General features: G+C 35.4%; 1 protein-coding gene across 6 annotated transcripts in view; it reads right to left on the bottom strand.

The window, feature by feature from the left end:
• Positions 1-948: 948 nt before the first annotated feature.
• The window catches only part of EPRS1 (glutamyl-prolyl-tRNA synthetase 1), a 40,299-nt gene continuing 19,670 nt past the window's right edge, over positions 949-21,577 (bottom strand). For 2 of the 6 annotated variants that reach the window (XM_062571798.1, XM_062571799.1), the window contains 21 exons: positions 19,975-20,111; positions 19,042-19,249; positions 18,527-18,639; positions 17,798-17,915; positions 17,299-17,673; positions 16,167-16,394; positions 15,210-15,458; positions 14,146-14,376; positions 13,558-13,823; positions 12,308-12,359; positions 10,894-11,103; positions 10,712-10,784; positions 9,802-9,881; positions 9,353-9,454; positions 8,455-8,610; positions 8,145-8,342; positions 7,642-7,815; positions 4,977-5,137; positions 3,901-3,979; positions 1,576-1,640; positions 949-1,311 (listed from right to left, as the gene is read on the bottom strand). In XM_062571798.1, coding sequence (XP_062427782.1) covers positions 1,161-1,311; positions 1,576-1,640; positions 3,901-3,979; positions 4,977-5,137; positions 7,642-7,815; positions 8,145-8,342; positions 8,455-8,610; positions 9,353-9,454; positions 9,802-9,881; positions 10,712-10,784; positions 10,894-11,103; positions 12,308-12,359; positions 13,558-13,823; positions 14,146-14,376; positions 15,210-15,458; positions 16,167-16,394; positions 17,299-17,673; positions 17,798-17,915; positions 18,527-18,639; positions 19,042-19,249; positions 19,975-20,111 — 3,426 coding nt within the window. In that variant the 3' untranslated portion in view covers positions 949-1,160. The remainder of the gene's footprint in view (positions 1,312-1,575; positions 1,641-3,900; positions 3,980-4,976; positions 5,138-7,641; positions 7,816-8,144; positions 8,343-8,454; positions 8,611-9,352; positions 9,455-9,801; positions 9,882-10,711; positions 10,785-10,893; positions 11,104-12,307; positions 12,360-13,557; positions 13,824-14,145; positions 14,377-15,209; positions 15,459-16,166; positions 16,395-17,298; positions 17,674-17,797; positions 17,916-18,526; positions 18,640-19,041; positions 19,250-19,974; positions 20,112-21,577) is intronic. The other 4 variants (XM_062571800.1, XM_062571801.1, XM_062571802.1 and 1 more) reach the window with 2 other exon arrangements.

Raw genomic sequence — 21,577 nt, 5'->3', positions numbered from 1 at the left:
GACTGCAAGTCTCCTGTAGACTTTCAGACTACTACTGTCTAAATAAAAACAGAGTTTTGGAAACATGAAGTCATGTAATAATGTACCAGGGAAAAAAAAGGCTGGAGATAATTCTACCAGCCCATTTTTTTTTCAGTTGCTGAAAGGGGTTTAGGTAGATAGCCACCAAATACACAGGAAAAGCAGAGAACAAGTTAAGCCTGTGCTGTTGAGAAGTTACTGCATCATTTATTGCTAGCAGTGTTCGTATTTTCTTAATCAATCCATTGGTCGGAACAGAAACAGTTTGTTCGTTTGTTTCTTAACCATTTTGTACCTCTACAACCTGTACCTTTTCTCCTAAAGTAACACATAGTAAGAGAAGGAAAAGCAAAAGGGTTTTATAGAACTTGTTATACATATAACCACAATCCAGGATTTTTATTACTGCAAATACCTCTCCTCAGATTGTCTTTGCATTACTCATTGCAGTATCACTGTTAGACAGCTATAACTGCCAATCTGTAAGATAAGAGAAACAGGGCCTTGCAAAACGTCTACTAGAAATGACATTCACCTATATTTTCCCACCAATTTGGCATTAGATAGCCTTGATATGTTTTAGGAATACATTTCCTTGAAATACCTGACTCCAGAGGGAGTCTTGACCTCTACTATCTTTGAAAACTAGTTTCCATTTTGCCTAAAAGAATAGCAGCAAGTCTAGATTGATAACTGAAAAAATTTAAGCTTTAAAACTTTACAGATAAAACCTCTGCTTTTAATTTTGGATTACGTAGACATTCTATATTGTATGACAGAATATATGACATTTTCTTCAATCTTCTAGATATTTTCTCAGAATTAAAAGAATAGTACATACTCCAAAAAGGAGGGGAAAAAAAAGACATGAGCAAAGAATATTCCATCCTTCCTACTAAGCAATACAGAAAAAATGACCAAAGCACGTTACAGCTCACAATACATATTTATTAGAGATGTTTACAGAAAAGTCTGTGAATTACTGCTAGTCTAAGACTGACAACCGGGGATTTCATGGTTTATGGCTTTGTTTTTTGAATCATTTAAAAAGTTGCAGAACTGATAAGTTTTGGGGCTATTCAATCTTATTAAAAAAAGTTCACTTCAGAGATAAAGGAGAAGGTGGTTACACTAGTAATTTAGTAACTACGACCAAATAGAGTGTAGAACTTAGCAGGGTTTTTGCTGCAGACACATTTTGCCCCACACTGCAGTTCACTGAGAGGCTGGAAAGGTATGCAGAGACTTTTCGCTCCCATGGAGGGGGCACCAGGCTCAAGATCTTGATCCCTGAAATAAAAGCATACTCATAAATAAATTTATTTTAAAATAAATGTAAAATAAAGTGTATTATTAAAAAAAAAATCCCCAAAGCATGCTAATGAGTCTGAAAGCTCTAAACTAAGGAGTTTACTGGTTTATGTGAAATAGCAAGACTCAATGGTGAGAAATATATATCAATGTTGCACATAGAGGAACCTTACATTCATGTTTTATATTCAAACTATTTAGGTTTGATCTTGGTAGAGCCTTTCTAGTTCAGTCATATTTTACCTGGCAGTGGTCTTCTTGATCCAATCCTCACACTCAGTTTCCCCACAAAAAGGAATTTGTACAATCTGAAGTGGGGGAGGGGGGAAGAGAGAAAAAGAAAAGTCAGTTATGCAGCTTAACATTAAAAAAAAAACCTTTCCATTTCTCAGAAAGATTTGTAAGCCTTAATATCTCATATACACTTGAAGTGGGAGAAGCACAAAACCACTAAACGAACCCAAAGGAGCATTTAAATCAAGTCAGCGTACCATTTTTTTTTTTTTTAAACAGGGTATCTTATAACTCTGGAAAGTATAAATACTATTCTCTTGAAAATGCCGTTCTTTCAGGAAAAGTTTAAATCTTTCAAACTGCAGAACAAATGCTTGCTTGCATACTGTAAGATAGCACCTTTGCCATGAAGTTTCCGTTTTAATTCCAGTAGTCTGAATTTTTGTATTTTCTGAACAAGACAAAGACAAACTTAAGATAGAACAGAACTGACAATATCACATTTCTCTCTTAGGAAGAAGGGCAGGGTATTTCAATACATTTGTTATTATGAATATTAGATAGAATGTTAGTTAGACTGAAGCAAGTGGAGGGAGTGGAGCCGAAATGATAATCTTGTACACTCAAATGAGCTGAGGCCAACAATACCTACTAAATCTGCAGACAGTCATTTTAATTCTATCAAAATAGAATTTCTTATACGAAGAAAGAAAAACAGCAACAGGAATTAAGCAGTAGTAATTAAGCCTGTAAGGTTTTTTCTTAAACTGTAGCCAGTGCTAATACTGTATAGTTTGAAGAAATCACAAAATAAGTGTGCCATAAAATTTTGTCCATACAACATATACGGGTAGATAGAAAAACAGTCACAAAATGACATACCTCAGTATTTTTGAGATACAGATCCTCTGATTACAAATAAACTTTCATAAATTCAGGACTAAAATGGAACAAGTGTCTTCAAGTTGGAATGGAAAAATAATCATTTACATTCCCAAGTTTAACTACATTATATATTAGATCTGGTTTTGAATTCTCATCTAACACAAATAGGTCAATTCTCTCATAATAGTACTATTTGAAAATTTATACAGAGTAGAATTATTTGGAAAGACATGTTGAAGTTTTTGCTTTGCTTTGTTTTTAAATCTACCACCAGATTCATCAGATGCTTTGGAGATACTTGTACCAGGAAAATGATACTTGATAGGCAGCAGGAGCGCAAAATATTTTGAAAATAGTATTTTACTTATATTTAGTTATGTAGAGGAAAATAAGGCAGGGCTGCTACTTCAACAGCTATGCACAAGAATATCTAAAAACTCTTTTATCCTCAACTTCAAAAGCATGATAAATTAATTCCTCCTCTGAGGTTCACAATCAAATCTAATTTATTACAAGACTCAAAAGAAATAAGTGCAATAAAGTAGCAAAAAAAGAAAAAAAAAGACAGAAGGCCAGGACTAACAAAGGTTTACTCACCTAGCTCTTTAAAAAAGTCAAGAAAAAATAACCATGAAACTAGTGACAATCAAAGGATTTTCATCAGAAATTCTGAAATTTTCAGAGTAGACCTAATTGGTACACAAAACCCCTAATCTCTCTTTATAACACATAAAGCCTTAATGATCGATCCTGGGAATTCTACCTGAATAAATTCATCTAAACATATGAACAGTTTCATAGGCAGCAGGGTGGTGACATTTCAGGGTTAAGATTTTATGTCAGTATCCCTATGAAAATAGGTCACTACAGCTCAATTGTCCAACATTATCGGTTATACTTTGCATCAGCCCAAGACGGTTTCTGGTTCCCAGCAATTCTCAATGAACCCAATGGCTTCTAGTAAGATCATAACAGCAAATCTGCTTTGACGTAAATAGCATGTACTTTAGACTCTTACTTGGACCTTATTAGGAGGTTCAGCAAGTGTTTTGCACTGTCTGTATTAGAATAATGACAGTAGCTTATCTTAATCTGAATATTTACATTGATCTCTCCAAAAAGCACTTTCTGACAAAAATGCAACACTTAATACTGAGTTTTATGCCTTGCATTTAAAGTCATTCAAGGCATGCTGTTACCTGTTATGTAAGATTAAGAATTTTGAACAATGCTTGCCTGGAAAAGGCTTTCCATTCCTATACTCTTCCTCACAAAAAACATCTAACAGCTCTACAAGAGAATCTTGTTTGGTTGTGAGGGGACAGTTCAATAAAGACAACAATAGTATTTACATATAGGCTGCAAAGTTTCTAGCCTCGATTATTTGTAATGGACAGAAAGAATGTGAAGGCACTTACCAGGACTTCAGAATGAAACGAGTTTCCTTACCTTTCCTGAATCAAGTTCTTTTTGAAAGTCTTCCATAGTATTAGCCACCACCATATGACTTTTTAGGTCTTCAGAAGCTCTAGGAAGGAAAAAAAAAAAAAGAAAAAAGAAAGAAAAAGAAAGAAAAATCAGTCAGGGTAGCTTCAGGCACATAACCTCCCTGACCAACTAAACTAAGTTTTCCATCAGAAAAAATAAAAGTCAGAAGAAGAGAAACCATACATTCACTAGAACCTTCTTAATCAGCTTATAGCTTTATCAGTTTTGTCCTCAAAAAGATAAAATTTTGATAGTTATTCACACTGTTGTGCATGTCAGTTAAATATTGACCAACTGTAGATAGAAACGCACAAGCTCTACAGACAAACATGTATTTTATAATTATGTTCTAAATCTGAATAGCAGAAAATTTCTTAAGTAGATAAAAATATCCAGCTTGTAAACAGCTTTGATTACCACAGAGGAAACTATACTCCAGCAAGAAAACTAATTTGCTATGGTGCTGATCAGCCAGTCAATTCTTTCTCAGTATACTCACTAACAGCAATTTGCAATGAGTTGCTCTGGTATTTGGCCTATGTGACAACTTCAAATAACAATTCCAAAAGCATGTGATGCCTTATAAGAAAACAATTCTATGAAGGTCAATAGGATGCAGGCTTTTAAAATACCAAAGTCACGTCTGAACATAAAACTTCAATTACTGAAAATTCTTGGACAACTTAGTTTTTAAAGTTTCTTCCTAAAAGCATCTTTCAGGAGGGAATCCTGCAAAATATCACCCCATGAAATTTTTACAATGCATTTTTTAATATCATAAAAGCATTGTTAGAAGTATTTTTTTTAATAGGTTCACTACCTTTCTTTCAACATTCCTTTTTATGAGCACAATACAAAACTTATCACTAAATCAGAAACCAGTTTTAGGGATTAAAAAAACAAAACAAAAAAAAACAAACAACAAAAAAGATGGGCCAATCTTGCCATTCTGAACAGCTGAATCAACGAAATGAGAAATTTTTCTGACAAAGTGCATCGGTGATTAGCACAGTAGTTTACCATACTTTTCAATCTACCTGTTATAAAGGTTAGCATGGATCTCCTCCAAAATCTGTTTGAGTTTGTCCTCTGCCTCACGTTCAGAAAAGGTCAGCTTCTGCCCTGTATCTCTCCTGACGGCTACAAATTGTTGGTTCTTCATGTCCCGTGGTCCCACTTCAACCCTGACTGGAACACCCTTTGTTAAAAAACAAAGCCAATAAACAAAAAAAATCAAACTGTTATAATCTTTATTCTCAAGAGTTTAATTTCCTCCTCTTTTTTTTTTTTTTGCTACAATAGTCTTTAAGAAAACCCAGCATATATTCTACCTCCATGCATTTCTGACTTTCCCATCTGCACACACTCTGCTTTCTTCTTGCACATTACACCTTGCTCCAAGCTTGTTTCACTAGCTTGGAGACTGTACTTCTACCAACATGCAAGTCATACTAAGACTGTTAAAACACAATTAAAAATAAGACAGTTATCCCAGATAGTGGAAATCCAATTTTAAAATCTAACTGATTATTTACTTTCAAAAATCATTTAAAAGTCTTGTTCCTCCAATACTCCCTTTTAATTCTGACTGCATGAAACACTTTCAAATGTACGAACAGCAAATTTTAAAACCAAGTTCTGTTGAACACAGCCCTGACAATTATTAATTGCATAGAAAACTTGATAGTAAACAGGTAGTTGCTTTCTTTACATAAATCTTTCAGACTTCGTAAACTCTGGAGAGAAGAACCATGTAATTTCTTATCTCCTATACATATATATAGGCAAGGGAAATCTTATCAGTAAAATAAATGGAAGAAACATCCTTCAGTGTTCAGCATGTGAATAAGAGAAAGACACTTATCCAAACTTTCCACTTATTTCATCCTCTGAAATCTCTTGGAAGTGATTCCTTATTCTCCTCGTTATTGTTGTTGTTGTTTAATACTAAAAGGACTTATATAGTAAAATCTACCTTAAGGGTAAAATTCTTACTCCTACTGCAAAGCTACATAAAAATCTATTAAAACTGCCATTAACGAGCAACTTAAACTGAACAAATATTCTAACTTATGGCTTACAAATCAATGAATGGTTTCATTAATGAAAGTTCAATGCAAAGCATTTAGCATTTTCATCCCATTTTCTAATTGTGATACTACTTTTTAATGAAGCAAAGAATCCTCATGGCCACATACAAAAGCTACCTAAAAAAGAACAGTGGCATTAACACCAGGAATTAACTTCCTTATCAACACTCAGCAAAATAAGTGCACTTTGCCTGAAAATGTTATTTGCATAGCCTACATATTCTTATTGTGCCAAAATTTAAGACAGCAAGACAAAAATACTAGGGTTCTCTCTCTGGGACATATATGTTAAAATTCCATGTGTTTTAAGAAGAGAAGAGACTAGCACTGGGTAATTCGGAATCAGCATCAAAGTAAACAGCACATGAACTGTGTGCGAAGTCATAGCTGCAGGCACTCCAAATACTGTTAGACTTCTACCAGGGCAATAAGCCTTTCCCTTTGTGAGCAGAACACCCAAACTATTTGTCTATTACCACAGATCTGTGAAGACGACTGAGAAGAGAAAATAGAAGTCATTAAGAATGCTAATTAGAAATTAGGTCTCTTACTTCTCGACATGACTCTGGAACAAGATTTGACATAGAAATTTCAAGGATGTAATTAGCTACAATTTCAACACAAGGCTGTACATAGAAATGTCTTGTCCTCTATATTTCAGTAGATTTTATAAAAAGCATAGTTTGCTCCCTGCTATGCCTCCTCAATAAATCTAATTTTATCTGAAAAGCTTCAATTACATGGATTGTTGGTATTAAGAGTTCCATTTAAAAAATATAAAAGGTTAGAAAAAGAGAGAAGAAGCTTGGACAAATGAACTGTTGACAACTCAGGGCGCAGGGCAAGTTTAGCTCAGTTGGTCAGAGTGTGGTGCTGCTAATGCCAAACTCATGGGTTCAATCCCTGTACGGGGCTATGCTGAGAATTGGACTAGATGATCTACCAAGGTCCCTTCCAACCTTACCATTCTATGATTCTTCTAACAATTTACACTGAAGATGAACATGTTGAAACTAATTGCAAATTCAGAATAAAAATACGATCCCATAACATACTCAATATATTACTCAAATACTAAAACAGCATTGTTTCCTTCTGTTCACTCTTTTTGCTTTACCTCACACAAAGCCTCTTACAGTTGATGAAACCAAACTATTTCTTCCAGTTACTTTATGAAGGGTAACATGGTAATTTTGGATCAACAAAAACACTCCTTTCCTTGTTAACAATATACAAATTCAGCTCTGTTTTCCACTGTGTGCAGAGAGTGTACTGTTGTGAGCCTGGTGGCACTTAATGTTAAGACAGATTTCCAATTTGTAATTTGTATTATCAATTTTATTTTCTGTATACATAAAACAAAAATTTAAGTTTAAGAATTGCTAATAACACACACATCCTAGCAAAGAGAGTACATCTGCAAAAACATCTTTTCTTCATTTTCAATAAAGGAAGTATCCTAACAGAGGTGATCACTGATTATTCCGCAGCAACATTTTTATTATTTTTATTTTTAAATTAATAGAAATATTTGACTTCAAAATATAAGTTATTCTGCCCAACACACATACCCCACACACATGCTTCAGAAGATTTATTGGAAGAAACATACCTTAAGTTCCCAGTGATTGAACTTCCAACCAGGTGAATAGTTGTCTCTTACATCAGCACGTACACGGATATTAACACTAAGTAGTCTATTACGATATTCATTACATTTCTTCAACAGAGCCTCTCTGTCTTCTTCAGAAAGGGAATTTGTGATACCACAGGGAATAATTACAACCTGCAATATAATGTGGCATGTACTTATCGTTATAAGCAAATTAGCTCCTATAACAGCCCCAAAACAGTACTGTGGCCCTATAGCCAAGTAATTTCTTTCAAGATCTCAGAAGCAACAAATACAAATGGAGCTTGGCCACCGCAAGTACCTGGGATCTGCAACTAAACTAATAATGTGTATTAACTTTATACTGCATTTTCTGTAATTAGATTGCTCCTAATCCCTAAGAGCACTCCTTCTAGGTGCCAATACGAAACACTTATGAATTCTAAGGCAGGAAAGGAAAGGAAACAATAATTTAAGGCAGGTTATGGAACATTTTTACACACCTGAACACAGGCTACTCGAGGTGGGAGCACCAACCCCATGTTATCTCCATGGATCATTGTCATTACACCAAGAGTTCGAGTTGTAAGGCCCCAGGAGTTCTGATATGCAAACTGTTTTTCTCCTGGTTTCTTGGGATCTTCAAATACAATTTCAAACATCTTTGAGAAGTTCTGCCCCAGATGATGTGAAGTTGCTCCCTGAAATAGTTGCACATAGAAAGTTCTGCTCAATGAAAAGTTAAGTCTATCAGTCTAAGAATTTCCTCTTGCTCTATTTACTGAAAGAGATATTCTTTTTATGTATACATACTTGGATAGCTCTTCCACTGGCAGATATAAATGCTTCTACAGTGGTAGTGTAGTCACCCCCAGCAAATTTCTCTTTTTCAGTCTTTCTTCCTTTCACAACAGGTATTGCTAACAGTTCTTCATACACTTGAGCATACAGATCAAGTATCTGCATTACCTATGAGGAACACACTATCTTAAGAATTACTCAGCATTTTGCATTTGCTAAATCATGAAATGCTTTCACACACAAAGCATTAGCAAAATATGACATCTAAAACATTAACATTCTCAAATCTTCAAGATTGTGATTAAAAAAAATTGCTTCAATCATTTGAAACCTGAGATATATCCTATGAGTCAAATATTTACAATTATAAATCTCAATATAAAACAAGAAGAGTCACTGCAGAAATGCCATGATATCAAAGGTTACATTAATTTTTAGTTTCCACCTAAACATTTGAGTAAGTGCTCGGTAAGTATGCCATCAGTCTCTCAAACATCTGTCTTTGGGCAAAGAAATGCTAAAATTTCCAAAAATTACAAAGTGAACTGGTTATTTTGATTTTTAAGGAAAATAGGTATCCTTTATGGAGATCACACTCTTCAAACTGCATATTGTTTGAAGTGACCAAAGCCTCACAAATAGGTTACATTTGAGAAAAACTGGGTTCTAGTTACATTCAGTTGTAAAGACCGTCAGTCAAAATAATTCAGTGTCACACAGAGAAAAGGCCTTGGAATGAAGTTCATTTAAAGGAAAATCCTTCGCTCAGTTAACTCCTTTTTGCAGAAGGGTGCTCTAAGAAAAGGAGATAGATTTCCACTAAATCCTAGTAGAAAGATTTGCTTGTATTGCTATGGAGTAAGATAGCTTTTTGAAAGCAACAGCATCAACACATTCAACTGCTTTTTACCTCCTCTGCTGCTTCTTCATATGTTGCAAATGCTGTGTGACCTTCTTGCCAAAGGAACTCACGAGTGCGAAGGAAAGGTTGGGGATGCTTGAACTCCCAACGCTGCAAAAAGAAAACAAATCATTAAAATTTGTGTTTAATACTGAAGGGAGTTTTTTATTATTATTACTTTAAAATTGCATCTTTAAGTATGTTACTAGCTTTGCTCACAAATTATAAAATTCTGCACAAGGTTAAAAAAGGGGATGATTTATAGATTTATATTTGCTTTAATAATATAAACAAAAGTGCACTTTATTAAAAGTAGTGAAAAAACCAAATCACATAAGCCACATTCATATTTTTGCCATGAAATGTGTGGTGACTACTATTATCATGCTATATTCACACAGATTTCTGTGCTGCCCTTACAATTGAACAGTTCAATGAGAAATTGTCTACTGACATACCACAACATTGCACCACTGATTAAGCTTGATAGGAAGGTCCCTGTGTGACTGCACCCACTTTGCATAGGCAGGATACATGACTGTAAAAAGAAAGTAAATTTTGGTTTTCTGTACAATATGGGCAGTTTATCCTAAAATTTTCTTTTTGCTATACATAACCTTGACTTCCTCTGTTGCAAGAAGTACACTTTCATGTTTTAGTTCCATTTAAAAGATGCTTTGTCTTGACACACAAGATTTTCACTAAAAGGGATATTTTAATTTCATCCTGTCTTTGGAAAATAGCTTGCTTATTGTTGGTCTAATAAAGGAAGTGGACCAACATGCACTCCAAAGCTTAATATGAACGATGTTATTAAATGATGCTGTATTTGAGACAATGGCTTAGAGTTATATATCTAGGTTCATAGATAAAAAAAATTCTCCAACTTCAGGAGTTTTCAGGATACTACACCATATGTATGTTTCAATTAAACTCATCCAGCTATGTGTCTTGAAATGTTTATTTAAATTACTTAAAGAAGCTAGTTTCACAGCTGTAGGTAAAAATACATGGAAAAACTGGAGTGAATTACAAAATGAAGACATTTTTGTATTAAAAAATTACTAAAACCAAACATCTCTTCCATTCAGAGGAAGTCAGACTTCAGGATACTAACAGACAAATCCCTAGAGTGATTCTGAAATACTTAATAAAAGTATATTTGAGGGAATTTACAGTGTGCAAGAAATTTGTTTAAGCAGCAGCATTTTTTAGAAAATTTTGATAAGGAATTGTAGAGAGAATTCTATAAGATGTGTTTCTACTTTTCAAAACAAACTTTTGTTTATCAACTCAAGAGTTGTTATTTAGTCACATTATACCAGTTAATGTTTTATTTACAACCAAAAGGTATCAAAAGAAGTCTACCTGTTTCACTTGTGGGACGTACAGCAATGGGTTCAGCCAGCTCTGTTTTCCCAGATCTTGTGACCCAAGCAACCTACAGGAAAAACAAACAAACAAACAAAGTTTACAGAAAACTTGCTTTCATACTCATCTGCAGACTAAGTTTTCTTGTATTCAGACTAAAGTAATGTTTTGAAGTGTACCTCAGGAGCAAAGTCAGCAATATGACTCTTCTCTTTCTCTAATGCAGCCTGGGACACAAACATGGGAAAGTAACAGTTTTCCACTCCGAGTTTCTTGATCTCTGCATCGAAGAAGTTCTTAATAGCTTCCCAAATAGCATAAGCCCAAGGGCGAAGAACATAGCAGCCACTCACATCATAGTATTCAATCATCTCCGATTTTGTGATCACCTTTCAAAAAAACGTTATTTAGATACTGAAGTTTCAATTTCACACACAAAGAACATTCAATACTTCAAGCCTGATGGCATCCAGAGGGCTGGAGCACCTGTGCTACAAGGAAAGGCTGTGAGAGCTGGGCCTCTTCAGCCTGGGGAAGAGAAGACTGAGGGGGGATCTTACCAACGTGTACAAGTACCTGAAGGAAGGGTGACAAGGGGACGGGGACAAACTCTTTTCAGTTGCTCCATGTGACAGGACAAGAGGCAATGGGCAGAAATTGAAGCACACAAAGTTCCGCCTGACCGTGAGGGCGAATTTCTTCTCTGCGAGAGTGACGGAGCACTGGCACAGGTTGCCCAGAGAGGTGGTGGAGTCTCCTTCTCTGGAGACCTTCAAGGCCCACCTGGACTCAACCCTGTCTAACATGCTGCAGGTGACCCTGCTGAGCAGGGAGGTTGGACTAGATGATCTCCAGAGGTCCTTTCCGACCTTATTGATTCTATCATTCTATGCCATACAAGAAATGTCTCCTATTTAAAAACAAGCTCTTTGCACTAGGAAAATTACTAAGATGTTTTCAGAACACTATTGTCACCTATAACTTGAAAAAGTTGAACAGAAATATTAAGCTTAATAATAGATCTTGATAATTTAAACTCTTAAATTCAATTTTACGAATCCAAGTAAAAACAGTAGCTAATTTCCAGAATCAACAAAATGTTCTTTCATATGAACTGTTTCTAGCTCATGTCAGAAAAAGATTTTATTCTCTTAAGATATATGCAAAAATTTTTATTAGGAAGAGGTAATGTACACCACTAATAATTGCCTACCACTCCTTCATAAATAGCCTAATCTAACCTTCTCTACTCTGTGGCTGTTGCGCACCTCATGACACACCAAACTCGTTCAATACTAACAGATACTAACTTTTATTATATGCAGAATAAAACTTCCAAGTCTGTAAAATTCCTACCACTTCACTAAAGTGTAGTACAGTCACATATACACACTTAACAAAAGATGAATTCATGCAGATACATATGGGGGAGGGGTGAAGCAGATGGCACTCATCCTTTCCACAGCTCCCTAAATTTATTCGGTGCTTCAATCTAGGAGTTTCTACTTAAGATCACAATAGAAACAGAAGAAATAAAAAAGAAAAAACAGATCTGGATACCTAATTCTTTAATGTAAACTGATATTCATTTACCTGAGAGAACCAGTCTGCAAGATTTTCTTCCTTTTTAGCTTCTAGACCCAGCCTAGGGATATTAGAAAAGAACCAGATCAGTGCTATCTAGAGCATTTACCAGTGAAATGTATGTTAAAAAGGAATGGAGGGGAAGGAGCAGGAAACAGAACATTTTACTTCATAAAATAATTTTTTTTCTCATGAGCCCTCCCATTTTTTTCCTGACAGTTCAATATGAATTGGGTCATGTATGCTAGTAGTTCCTCAACTTGGCTTACAGAAGTATTTCCTAAAAACAGCTCAATTTCTTTTCCACTGTTTGGACTCTAATTCCTCTCAATAGTTACAAAGAACTTCATGCAGACACATCAAAAAAACAGGCAACTCCAATAAGAATTCAAGGCTGCCAGACCTCAATGCAAGCTGTTTTATTCAATATTTTTAAAATCTTTTGCCTAGCCTATTGCTACAGTTTCAGAAAACATGCAACTTGAATTCACTGTTTGTTTAAACATGTCAGTCATTCTGTTTGAGACAGAAAACTGACCCTACCATCAAAACAAAGATAACTCGTAAAACTACAAGATCTTAAGGCTAAATCCCTCTACTTTTAACAAACTCTAATAACAATCAGCAAAAGTAAAGCTTGCATAGCTCTGCAAACAGAGATGTTTTAGGGTGTAAATGCATTTTTCTTGCATAATTTCTATATAAAATAACCACATCTCTGCCTCTAACATATAATAACCGTATCTGAAACGGTAAGTGCATAGTGTGGTATGATACATGCTGTGAAAAAGTTTCTAAACTTTTATGGTGGGAGCAGGAAAGGGAATGTACTGGGAAAATTCCACCATTAACAACAACAGTGTCCAGCTCTGGCTGGGGTACATACTTCTTGCAATATACATTTTGAAAACCCTGGTGCAATAAAATAAGTATAAAACTTCCCCTCCCCCCCCCGTGGTTTTATTGACCAAGAAACAGCAGTTCATATGTTGAAGCAAATAATGAATCATACCAAGTCCTTAATGACAGCTGAGCCACAGTAACAGACTGTGCACATTGCTTTATGTTTTGTGGAAGCAGAGTGGAATTTTCCTCAGTAGGATCCTGAGTTACAACTGACACTAAACAAACTGTGGTAACTTGCTTTTGCTTGCTGTCCATGCTTTCAAGTAAAACTAGAAGCTTACAAACCTCTCTAAATCTGAACAGCTGTAAACAGTTTAGGTTTCCAGTGTATAGATTAAAGATCAAATCTTTACCTAGTTTGTTTCTTAGGGCCTTGACCTTCTCCTGGTCCATTTGAGGAGACCTCATTACTATTCTGCCCTTGCAAAGGCTCTTTTTGGGGGCCATCATTTGGCTTCTGTTGCTTATTCTGCTTTTCAGACTTGTTCTCTTTCTCTTTCTTCTTTTTGTCTTTGTCATCAGCACTACTAGTGGAAACTGGTTTATAGTCAACTCCTGCAACACACTTGTACTGGGCCTTCAACTGAAGAAGTTCCTTAACAGCAGCATCTATCTTATCCTTGAAGAACATACAAATAAAATGAAATTTATATAGCAACCTCAGTAATAAAATGAAGCTGTCACAGGAATAAAATGTACCTATGCATGGCACTGTGGACCTCTACATAGTGTTGGAGAAGTCTTTGCACAAGCAACACATTAACATTTTGATGTTCACTTTTGATAGGAACATTTTAAAAAGTACATTTTGGATCTTCAGAATTCAAACGTTACTTACTTTGAATACAGACTTCTAATTCCTATAATCGTGGTTAATTTAAAATAGATTTTTAGAATTAAATATATTACATTTTTATATTATAGTATCTGCATGTCTTTACCTTTTCTGCTTTCTCTGATTTCAGTCTCCTAACTTCTTCTCCTTGAAGAGCTACTTTATTAAACAGGGCTTTAGCTTCAGGTTTGTCTGGACCACTGGGTTCTGTGCTTGATGTTTGGGACAAAGCACCTTGAGCCACTGGTGGATGTCCGGGCTTGTAGTCTTGGCCAGTCTTTTCTTTATAGTCAGCTTTTAGAGAAAGAAGGAGTTTTACTGCTTCATCTATTTCATCCTATAGGGAGGACAAATAGCAAGATGCACTGGTGAGGATTCAAAAGAGAGCTGATTTAAAAAAAAATGATTTTCAGGCTAAGAACAACCAAATTCACTCTAGCAATAAGCAGTGCTTCATGACAGGAGGAGGATTGTAGTAACAGCTATCTCAGTGTAGTTAAAGCAAGCTTTCCTCCAAGCAACAGAGGTATACTTGAGAGCTACCACATTATAGCAGAACACTCTCTTTGCCCCACCTGGCTAGTTACAATCTGTTAATAAACAATTACAGTGGAATCTACACTGAAAAACGTAAGTGTTTTCCTTCAGAAACAGTTTTTCATAAAAAAAAGTAATTCTGCAAGTTAGAAATTCAGAGACAAAAAAAAAAAGCACCCCCTGAAAACAAAGATTTGTCTCATGCTCCCTTCCACAGGGAGGAAGCATGCAAGACATTCATGCAAAATTCACTAAATTTATTTTTTAGTTTTGGAAAGTATTCTATTGTTGCAGCACACTAGAACCTGTATTTGAGACAGATGGAGATTAAGGAAAAAGTAAAATACATTACAAGCTTCTGATCTACCATGCTCATGCCTATTCCTCTAAATGTCAGGTCAGTTTTGACTTTCTGCACCAGTATAATTTAGACTTTGTATCTCAGGAATCAGGGAAGCATTCTGTATCAGACATACGCGTGGCACTGCCAGATTACGCAAGTTTGATGACCGAGCTACGACCAGGACATAAGGGAATTTGTACAATGTTTGATCGTTACTTGGTGAAAGATTTCCACCCAGTGGCAAAACATGGTAAGAATTGCAATTGATTACTCTTTATTTACTGTTATACCTTGGAAGCTTTCTCTGCCTTGAGTCTGCGTACCACTTCCCCTTGTTCAGCTACATGATCATAAAGTACTTTTTCATCCACTAAGCTAGAGGGTGCCAAGTTACTACAGCATACAGAAGATACAAGTGGAGTAGAAGGTATACAAGGAGGAGCTGAAGGTGGATTTCCAGGCTTGTATTCTTGACCTGTCTTTTGTTTATATTCTGCTTTTAAATTTAAAAGAACTTTCACCGCCTCATCTATTTGTTCCTGAAGCAAGAAAGGGGAAAAAAAGAAAGCAGTTGCAGACAAAAGAAACAATACAGATGCAACACAACAGCTACGGTAACACAACCTTCAGTAGAACAGCACTAACAGCTGTTGCAATTAAACATCCAAAGCTAACATGTTAGTAGGAGTTGGAGTACTGAATTTTATGATTTGACTTTTTAACCAAAATACCTGGAAGTTCCATTCTGAAGGACCTAATCAGGCAGTATATATAGGGGCTGACTTCTGTGCCATTAAAGCTCCCCCTAAGCTCCCATGCAGCTTAGTTCCATGCTGTTACAGCAGCCCATGGTTTTTTACACTGTAGAAAGTGAGCAAATATACAGACTCTGAATAAAAAATGATTTTCTGGCCACTATCAAGTTATTACCATATTTATTATTATCCCTCTAGTCTTCAAGTTACAGCCCTTTTTTCAAGTTACTGCCTATATTTCCCTTCACTCAGGTTGTAACATTAAACAAGTTTTGTTTGTTTATTTTTTTTTATTTCCTTTCCTGGTTCTCCATGCACTATCATAAAACTGGTGAAATCAGCCCTAACAGTTTAGGAGAATTAGAGCAGGCACTTCATAAAAGCTAAAGTATTTCCTTACACCTTGTTCTTCAAGTTTCTTAAAGCCTACAATGAGGGTTCTGTTTACACTGAAAATATCATTCCACTCAGAAGTATTCACTGCCATTATACCTTCGAGGCTCTCTCTGATTTAAGTTTGCGGACTACTTCGCCTTGTTCAGTTACTTTGTTGTACAGAGATTTGTTGTCTACTGGACATGTGGATGGAGTACAAATAGGAGAAGAGTGAGCAGGGACAAAGAGCACAGGTGGGTTTCCAGGTTTATAATCCTGGCCTGTCTGTTGTTTATATTCTGCTTTTAGGGTCAAAAGGACTTCCACAGCAGCACCTATCTGATCCTGAAGTGGAAAGAGAAAGGAAGAGGAGGAAGAAAAAAAAAAGAGGGAAGAACATAGCATAGATGTATAAACATGAGACTCTGAAGTACACTTTAAATACTTCTATGAAAAGACCCTCAGTTTATGGATATCTATTCCATTTTCTTTACCATTTAGATGTTTAAAGAGGTTTTCTCTGCTATTTTCCAACTATTATCGAGTATGTTCTGTTATGTGATATACAACTCTAACAGGCTTAAATAAATTTATAACATTAGTTTAGATCTTGCTCTTTATGTAGATTTTGGTAATAGTGTCTTGGTGGCACCATATAAGTATGTAACCACCAGGCATAAAGTGTATCATTTCCCATCTTTTCTTGCTCTACATTGGGAAGAGCAGAAACACAGCTACCAGGAGCTATGGTTTCTACGCTCAGTGTTCCACATGTTCAATAAACTCCTCAGCCATGAAGATGCACTGAAAATGTCTATAATATTTGGGTTTTTACTAAAAAAAAAAAAAAAAAAAAAAAAAAAAAAAAAAGTTTTAAATAGCAAGTCACTCTTATAAAAGCCACACAGTTTGATCACATTGAGTAAAATAAGTATTGCAGTATTTCAACCCCAAGGACCGCATTCAAATACTTAAACTCATGCTGTGGGGTGAGTCCTATCCACAATTCAGAATAATAACCTAAGAAATGTAGGTATTTACTTGTATTTTTATGAATATTAACAAAAACTTTATCATATATGACTATCTAAAGAATGACAATTTGAAAAAATCAGGCAATAATAGAACATGGCTCAGTGAATATAATGATCATTATGAAAACATGGAACCAAAAGCACCCATTCGCCTCCAGAGACAGAGGACAATGGGCTACGGAAACCTAAACAAAAACATTAGTTCAACCAGACACCTTAGATGCTTTCTCAGCTTTCAGTTTTCGGACCACTTCTCCTTGCGCTGCTACTTTATCATACAGAGCTTTGCTATCCGCAAGGCTAGAGATGTCAGGCTTTGAAGACACGCTCCGTTCAGCTATAGATGCTGGAGGATTTCCAGGCTTATATTCCTGGCCTGTCTTTTCTTTGTATTCCGCTTTCAAGGCCAGTAACAGTTTCACAGCGTTATCAATATCTTCCTTTGCTGCCTTCTTAGCTTTCAAGTCACGAACTATATCACCCTGTGCAGCCACTCTGTTGTAAATGACCAAGGGGCCTTCAGATGCAGTACAGTCAGAAGCAGAGGTATCATCAAGTTGAACAGACTTTCCTTTAACAGCTGAGCTAGCCTTCAAAAGTTGGGGGGGGGGAGGGGAAGAGGAAGGGAGGAAAAAAAAAAGTATTCAGCATGATACTCTAAAAGAGTAATACATTTTATAACACTTCCAAAAAAAAAAGAAAAAAAAAGTTTACCTCTTTCTTTGCAGTTTCAGCTTTGGTCTTCTCTTTTGACCCAGATGTTGGCATTTCCTTAGTGTGTCCATCAGGGATGTAAATCAAAATGCATGGGGCCTCTTTACAGCTATAGGGACTACAGAAGAATTTTAAAAAGCTTCACACCTAATACATTATGCCACAACAGTAACAGCAATACAAGACATGTACAAAACATTGGTTGAAACAAATGTTCTACACTTTCTATAAGAGGCACCAACTTTATCTTTGTACACAACTGCAGCTACCAGAATTTACTTAATTGAGGATCTGTATTGATTCCTGTTACATACAGGAGTTACATTGTAGTGTTATGCAAAACTGAAGTGTGATTTGTATGTTTGGTTACTTGTAAGAGAACTGTTATAATGAAATAGTATGTGTACACTCTAATTGGGCAAGCATCTGTTTATTACATAACATTATTCTTAATTCACACACTTAGAATCACGGCAAGGTGATAACCTGTTCCCTTTATTGTATCAAAGTTAATTGATGTTCACCAGAAGTGCCACATACTTGGGTTTAGTCAACTGGAAGAGATAGGATCGAAAGCTATGCCAATCCAGAAAAATAGTCCAGAGAGGTGGTAAAGGGGATATTGTCTGCTTACAATATTACTCTTGCCAATACACATGTGAAAACATTAAAACAAGCAACCAAAAACAAATTCTGTGAGTCTGCACAGGCCATTCTTAGACAGCTTACCTCACTGGCTCATATGGTTGATCACAAATAAAGAATCCTCTCCTCTGAAGTTGTATGATGTCTCCTTTTTTTAACTCTCTAAGGCAAGGGTCACCTAACATCAGTTCTTCTTGCTATAAGAGTTAAAAGAAATCAGTCCAAATCTAACCAAGCACAAGAAATTGTAAGAAATATGGTAGAACTGCTGAAGAATAGTGATGGTGGTCTGAAATGTCAGTTAATCCCAAGAGCAGTAGAACAATTACTTTAAAGAAGATGTTGTATCATAATAATGCATGAAGATAAAAGCTCAAACTATTACACCAGATGTGTAGGAGTCAGGAAATGCCTGGGTAAACATCAGTTAAATTTTCATTTAGTAACTATGAAAGATTAAATTGAAGATATAGGAGCTAGAAATATCAGCATATGATTTGCTTGTTTGACAAACAAAATCTTACTATCTGAAAAATTTGAGCTAGCAATGACAAAAGAAAATTAAGCTTTGTGGAATAAAGGGGAAAAAAAGAACTTACCTTGCTGTTTCGGTTGATATATTGCTTGAAATCTTCATCTTTACTTAGAACTGGCTTAGTAATTAGATGCTCATAACTAACACAGACAGTTGGGATGAGAGGTGCACGTGGAGTTTCAGCTAACCAAGTAATCTTAGTGGTTTTTTTGAACTCTTTATTCTCTAAGTTCAACTTGGCATCAATGGACACAATTTTTCCACTTGAATTTCTGTAGAAAGACATAAATCATCAGAGTAAAGCCTAGTAATTTTTTCTCATTCAATATGACAAACCATCAAAAGAATCAATGAAAAAACAATTGTTCAGAGTTCACTTTGAAGCATAGACACAGGAAATGAAAGAGTGCGCTGCAGAAATGTTTCCTTAATTTTGTTTTCCTTAACATCATGTGATAATAAAGAACATAGAAAAAACCTCTGCATACTTGTTTTATGTCCTCTATCCTAGCTCACCTCATTCTGTCAGTGTCTATGCACAATATTTCCAAGATACTTATGATGACATTTATGCTCTCCTTCCACTCTCCACTCTTCCTCCAAACAGTTCTCTAACTGAAATTGTGATAAGTTTAGTTTTTCAGTGTACAAAAGCAGATACATTACAGGATGGGCATTACAGGAAGAAATCTGTCACATTTCCAGTGTATTTTTTTTTGTTGTTGTTTGAAAAAGCTATTTCACCTTGGAAGTACTACCACAGACACCAATGTGACTGATATAGAGAAATGGATGAGAGGGACATACAGTATCAAGACTGGCTGGTGACATCAGACCCAAATCTGCAGCAAAATATGTTCTGTGATAAATATGCAGTTTTGTGATATGTTTCAAACTAGATACATAGGTCATACATTAACATCATATAATTATAAGTTACCTCTTTAAAAAAAAAAGATGAAAAGCAAAGTTAATTTCAACTCCCACTATTTGTTACCTGTTTATTTTAGTGATGATAATGTTGCCCCAATTAATGAACGTAACCACCTCTCCCTCTGCCAGAGTCTCTGCATCTGCACCCTCAATCAGCACTCTGGAGCCATACCACACAGGTTTCAAGCCAACATCAGCATTCTGTGAATAATGGTTTTGATTTCAAAGGAGAGATTGTTACTATGTAAGCTGACCATATTTAAGCATTAGACTGCTTAAATACCTATTTATGAATAAAGATTAAGAACAACAGTAGTGGAAAGTTACAGTAAAGCAGCTGTTCTTAACTGTCTCTCAGGCTTCTTGTTAATCAGCCTTGCATGCATAGCTCTGACAGTTCACTCCCCCCCGCCAAAAAAAATCATATTCTGTGCCTACCACTAGCACCAATGCAATTACCATGCCCTATTTTTTTAATGTCCATACATCTTTAAGATCTCACAAGTAAAAACTAAGCAAGTTCTATGCAAATTTTCACTTTGCTTTGCAAATTCCCTTTAAAAAGAAATATCATAACTCTCATTTTCACTTTTTTACATAGCTAACATGGAACTAGATATAACAAATATCTTCTTTCAACTGCATAGATTTTTAAAGACAATAATTCAAAATGGATGTCATTTAGAACATAAAAAACATTCAGCTTTAAAATACTACATCAATGGACATGATTTTTTTAAAAAAAAGGAAAACAACTAGGAGTTTTCAACTAGAAATTTCAGTTAAATGAGCAACAATTAGAAGTTTGAAATTTGTTTTTTCTGGTCAGTATTTATTTCATTATATGCCAGAAGCAACATTTTCAATATCTCAGTACCTGAATTATAAGTTTGCATCTGACCAACCTTTTGACCTTTTGATTCTTAAGGAGTTGCAATTCTCATTCGTATCTACTCAAAACCTTTCTCCTTGCTAATCTGCCACAGGGAAAAAGGCAAACTAGCCTTCTACCTCTCAGTCATAACAAATTGTTACCAGGACACTAAGTGAAGGGAGAAAAAAAAAAAAAAAAAAAAAAAAGACAGTAATATTTACTTGTTTCCCAGTATAGGTATGATACCCAAGAGATGCTTTCAGTGAGGTTTAATTGTAATTTGAGATGTCATACTCAAAGGAAAACATCTTTTCTAATCAAATAAATTTGTATGAGTAACACATCCTCCACCTTAAGAGGTATCATTCTGTTTACTGAACCTCTTTTCAGAGCATCAATATTTAATACTTCAGCTCCCTAAATAAGTCTAATTTTATAAACTGTTTAGAAAACTCCACCAATAACTCAGAGATAAACAGTATCTGCTGCATGATAACCATAACAACTTGAATGAGACTTTTTATTTAAATTTCTATGAGACGACTTATAAGCAATAATAAAAAATCTGAGCATAACTGCACATTTATCTAGTCTCTTCTGAAAACTCCAAGAGGAACCTTTCAATATAGCTTTGTCTATGCAAACTGTATACATTACAAAAGCAATTTCCTATATCATTCTCTTAATGTGCACACATGTTCAGTTATTGCCTACATTTTAATAGTTCTATGAGATACACCTAGGTTTCACCTCATGCTGTCCCAGCAAGTTAAAACCAGAACTTTCCTGGCTG

Source organism: Rhea pennata, chromosome 3 (genome assembly GCF_028389875.1).
Source record: "Rhea pennata isolate bPtePen1 chromosome 3, bPtePen1.pri, whole genome shotgun sequence".
NCBI lineage: Eukaryota > Metazoa > Chordata > Aves > Rheiformes > Rheidae > Rhea > Rhea pennata.
The sequence above is the reverse complement of the archived record's forward strand: the minus strand, read 5'-3'. Positions and strand labels throughout refer to the sequence as shown.